Below are 5,000 nucleotides of genomic sequence, written 5' to 3'. Positions count from 1 at the left end.
TCTGTCCAAAAATCCCGCAACTCGTTACACAGTATCTCTATAGTCATGTGTTCAAGACGGATCTGTCCCATATTTCATATTTCATCCTAATTGGCTAACATTGGCTTTCAAAGTTTGCAGGATTGGCCCGTTTTGAACAAAAAAGCCTCAAATCATGAACGCAGCATGCAATTTACACCCTTTTCACATTGGCCTGTTATAGCGCCACCATTTGGAACCAAATGCCTCAAATCATCCAGCGTATAAGAATAAATGGCACCCTTTTCACATTGGCCTGTTATAGCGCCACCAGGAGGGCACAGGACTCTGTAAAGTAAACTATCGACCGATACGCATCTTATCGGTATCGGTCAACAACATGTCCAAAACACATTTCACCTTCTGAATATACGCATGTTACCGTTCTACTTTTACAGGAGTTCATTAATATACGCATGTTACCGTTCTACTTTTACAGGAGTTCATCAATATGCGCATATTGTTTCTACTGTTCCAGGAGTTCATTAAAACCCAGAACTACGCCCTGAGCACCAACGTAGAGACTGTGAACGACGGGGCCGAGTCGGCTCTCTTCAAGCAGCTGTTCTGTTCCTGGAGGTCCAGAGACCAGAGCCAGGGTCTGGGGAGGGTCTACGCCAGGGGGAGAGTGGGTATGTGGGTCTGGGGAGGGTCTACACCGGGGGGAGAGTGGGTATGTGGGTCTGGGGACCAGTCCCCTCTGAAAGGTAGTGCAAAACGCATGAGGAACCGTCATCGTTTTTTGGCCATCTGACCTTTTTCTGATTTATTCCTATACTGTACAGTATATGCCGTACTACTGTTGCATTAATGATGTGTTCTTCCAGCCGATATCACCCAGGAGAAGTTTGACGCCACTCTGATGCACGTGAGGCCAGAGGTGGCCGCACAGGAACGCATGGTGGACGACGGAGAGGGACAGCTGGAGGTAGGACTGACGCTACGATAGTGAACCATGACTCTATTCTTAATATCTCTATGTTAATAAATCATTATAATGACGGTGCGTCAAACAGGTGTGGCGCATCGAGAACCTGGAGCTGGTCCCTGTGGAGGCCGAGAGGCACGGATACTTCTACGGAGGGGACTGTTACCTTCTGCTGTACGGCTACGAGGTCCATATGAAGAGGAACTACCTGCTGTACATCTGGCAGGTAGGAGAACCTTCTGCTCTACAGGTAGGAGAACCTTCTGCTCTACAGGAGAACCTTCTGCTCTACAGGTAGGAGAACCTTCTGCTCTACAGGTAGGAGAACCTTCTGCTCTACAGGAGAACCTTCTGCTCTACAGGTAGGAGAACCTTCTGCTCTACAGGTAGGAGAACCTTCTGCTCTACAGGTAGGAGAACCTTCTGCTCTACAGGAGAACCTTCTGCTCTACAGGTAGGAGAACCTTCTGCTCTGCAGGTAGGAGAACCTTCTGCTCTGCAGGAGAACCTTCTGCTCTACAGGTAGGAGAACCTTCTGCTCTGCAGGAGAACCTTCTGCTCTACAGGTAGGAGAACCTTCTGCTCTGCAGGTAGGAGAACCTTCTGCTCTACAGGTAGGAGAACCTTCTGCTCTACAGGTAGGAGAACCTTCTGCTCTACAGGTAGGAGAACCTTCTGCTCTACAGGTAGGAGAACCTTCTGCTCTACAGGTAGGAGAACCTTCTGCTCTACAGGTAGGAGAACCTTCTGCTCTACAGGTAGGAGAACCTTCTGCTCTGCAGGTAGGAGAACCTTCTGCTCTGCAGGTAGGAGAACCTTCTGCTCTACAGGTAGGAGAACCTTCTGCTCTGCAGGTAGGAGAACCTTCTGCTCTACAGGTAGGAGAACCTTCTGCTCTACAGGTAGGAGAACCTTCTGCTCTGCAGGTAGGAGAACCTTCTGCTCTACAGGTAGGAGAACCTTCTCTACAGGTAGGAGAACCTTCTCTACAGGTAGGAGAACCTTCTGCTCTACAGGTAGGAGAACCTTCTGCTCTACAGGTAGGAGAACCTTCTGCTCTACAGGTAGGAGAACCTTCTGCTCTACAGGTAGGAGAACCTTCTGCTCTACAGGTAGGAGAACCTTCTGCTCTACAGGTAGGAGAACCTTCTGCTCTGCAGGTAGGAGAACCTTCTGCTCTGCAGGTAGGAGAACCTTCTGCTCTACAGGTAGGAGAACCTTCTGCTCTGCAGGTAGGAGAACCTTCTGCTCTACAGGTAGGAGAACCTTCTGCTCTACAGGTAGGAGAACCTTCTCTACAGGTAGGAGAACCTTCTGCTCTACAGGTAGGAGAACCTTCTGCTCTACAGGTAGAACCTTCTGCTCTACAGGTAGGAGAACCTTCTGCTCTACAGGTAGGAGAACCTTCTGCTCTACAGGTAGGAGAACCTTCTCTACAGGTAGGAGAACCTTCTGCTCTACAGGTAGGAGAACCTTCTGCTCTACAGGTAGGAGAACCTTCTCTACAGGTAGGAGAACCTTCTGCTCTGCAGGTAGGAGAACCTTCTGCTCTACAGGTAGGAGAACCTTCTGCTCTACAGGTAGGAGAACCTTCTGCTCTGCAGGTAGGAGAACCTTCTCTACAGGTAGGAGAACCTTCTGCTCTACAGGTAGGAGAACCTTCTGCTCTACAGGTATGAGGTCCACATGGCCTGATTGGTTCCAGGGTCGCCATGCCTCTGTGTTCTTATTGGTTCCAGGGTCGTCATGCCTCTGTGTTCTGATTGGTTCCAGGGTCGCCATGCCTCCCAGGACGAGGTTGCAGCCTCGGCCTTCCAGGCGGTCATCTTGGACCAGAAGTACGACGGGCGACCCGTGCAGGTCAGGCTGACCATGGGCAAGGAGCCGCGCCACTTCATGGCCATGTTCAAGGGCAGGATGGTCATCTTTGAGGTAGTGTATGTTGTTCAAGGGCAGGATGGTCATCTTTGAGGTAGCGTATGTTGTTCAAGGGCAAGATGGTCATCTTTGAGGTAGCGTACAGTATGTTGTTCAAGGGCAGGATGGTCATCTTTGAGGTAGCGTACAGTATGTTGTTCAAGGGCAGGATGGTCATCTTTGAGGTAGCGTACAGTATGTTGTTCAAGGGCAGGATGGTCATCTTTGAGGTAGTGTATGTTGTTCAAGGGCAGGATGGTCATCTTTGAGGTAGCGTACAGTATGTTGTTCAAGGGCAGGATGGTCATCTTTGAGGTAGCGTATGTTGTTCAAGGGCAGGATGGTCATCTTTGAGGTAGTGTATGTTGTTCAAGGGCAGGATGGTCATCTTTGAGGTAGCGTACAGTATGTTGTTCAAGGGCAGGATGGTCATCTTTGAGGTAGCGTATGTTGTTCAAGGGCAGGATGGTCATCTTTGAGGTAGTGTATGTTGTTCAAGGGCAGGATGGTCATCTTTGAGGTAGTGTATGTTGTTCAAGGGCAGGATGGTCATCTTTGAGGTAGCGTACAGTATGTTGTTCAAGGGCAGGATGGTCATCTTTGAGGTAGTGTATGTTGTTCAAGGGCAGGATGGTCATCTTTGAGGTAGTGTATGTTGTTCAAGGGCAGGACGGTCATCTTTGAGGTAGCGTACAGTATGTTGTTCAAGGGCAGGATGGTCATCTTTGAGGTAGTGTATGTTGTTCAAGGACAGGATGGTCATCTTTGAGGTAGTGTATGTTGTTCAAGGGCAGGACGGTCATCTTTGAGGTAGTGTATGTTGTTCAAGGACAGGATGGTCATCTTTGAGGTAGTGTATGTTGTTCAAGGGCAGGACGGTCATCTTTGAGGTAGTGTATGTTGTTCAAGGGCAGGATGGTCATCTTTGAGGTAGCGTACAGTATGTTGTTCAAGGGCAGGATGGTCATCTTTGAGGTAGCGTACAGTATGTTGTTCAAGGGCAGGATGGTCATCTTTGAGGTAGCGTATGTTGTTCAAGGGCAGGATGGTCATCTTTGAGGTAGTGTATGTTGTTCAAGGGCAGGATGGTCATCTTTGAGGTAGCGTACAGTATGTTGTTCAAGGGCAGGATGGTCATCTTTGAGGTAGCGTATGTTGTTCAAGGGCAGGATGGTCATCTTTGAGGTAGTGTATGTTGTTCAAGGGCAGGATGGTCATCTTTGAGGTAGCGTATGTTGTTCAAGGGCAGGATGGTCATCTTTGAGGTAGTGTATGTTGTTCAAGGGCAGGATGGTCATCTTTGAGGTAGCGTACAGTATGTTGTTCAAGGGCAGGACGGTCATCTTTGAGGTAGTGTATGTTGTTCAAGGGCAGGATGGTCATCTTTGAGGTAGCGTATGTTGTTCAAGGGCAGGATGGTCATCTTTGAGGTAGTGTATGTTGTTCAAGGGCAGGATGGTCATCTTTGAGGTAGTGTATGTTGTTCAAGGGCAGGATGGTCATCTTTGAGGTAGCGTACAGTATGTTGTTCAAGGGCAGGACGGTCATCTTTGAGGTAGTGTATGTTGTTCAAGGGCAGGATGGTCATCTTTGAGGTAGCGTACAGTATGTTGTTCAAGGGCAGGATGGTCATCTTTGAGGTAGTGTATGTTGTTCAAGGGCAGGATGGTCATCTTTGAGGTAGTGTATGTTGTTCAAGGGCAGGATGGTCATCTTTGAGGTAGCGTACACTACAGTATGTTGTGTATATCTGTGGGTCTCAGACCCCTTTATGTTTTCAGGTGATCGGAGCGTTGTGCAATCATCCAGTGCTAGTTGGTAAAGTGCCCCGGGTGTGTGTAGAAAGGCGATTGAAAGTAATCAATAAAAACATGCGGTAAACATATAGAAATCCCTTTCCCGCACCGGACCGCTGGGATTTGAACCACGTAGAAATCCCTTTGCCGCAATAAATGAGTTAATAAGCAGACATGGCAACACAGCTGTAACCTTATCTGTGATAATCAGGATAAGTCTGGTCGTTAAATCTGGTTTGTTTCACAGGGAGGAACCTCTAGAACGTCAACGTGTGACCCTGAACCTCCCGTCAGGTTCTGATACTTGAATCTGGTTTGTTTCAGGGAGGAACCTCCAGATG

At 48.5% G+C, this 5,000-nt stretch overlaps 1 protein-coding gene across 1 annotated transcript in view; it reads left to right on the top strand.

The window, feature by feature from the left end:
* The window catches only part of avil (advillin), a gene marked incomplete at its 3' end in the record, with an annotated part of 23,277 nt that overhangs the window by 10,861 nt on the left and 7,416 nt on the right, over positions 1-5,000 (top strand). The window contains exons 9-12 of the mRNA XM_080791831.1: positions 497-650; positions 846-946; positions 1,035-1,172; positions 2,720-2,878. Of these exons, the coding sequence (XP_080647957.1) occupies positions 497-650; positions 846-946; positions 1,035-1,172; positions 2,720-2,878 (552 nt within the window). The remainder of the gene's footprint in view (positions 1-496; positions 651-845; positions 947-1,034; positions 1,173-2,719; positions 2,879-5,000) is intronic.

Source organism: Protomyctophum bolini, assembly GCF_963924005.1.
Source record: "Protomyctophum bolini genome assembly, chromosome: 20".
In the NCBI taxonomy this organism is placed as follows: Eukaryota; Metazoa; Chordata; class Actinopteri; order Myctophiformes; family Myctophidae; genus Protomyctophum; species Protomyctophum bolini.
Note: the sequence above shows the minus strand (reverse complement) of the source record. Positions and strands in the feature narration are given on the sequence as shown.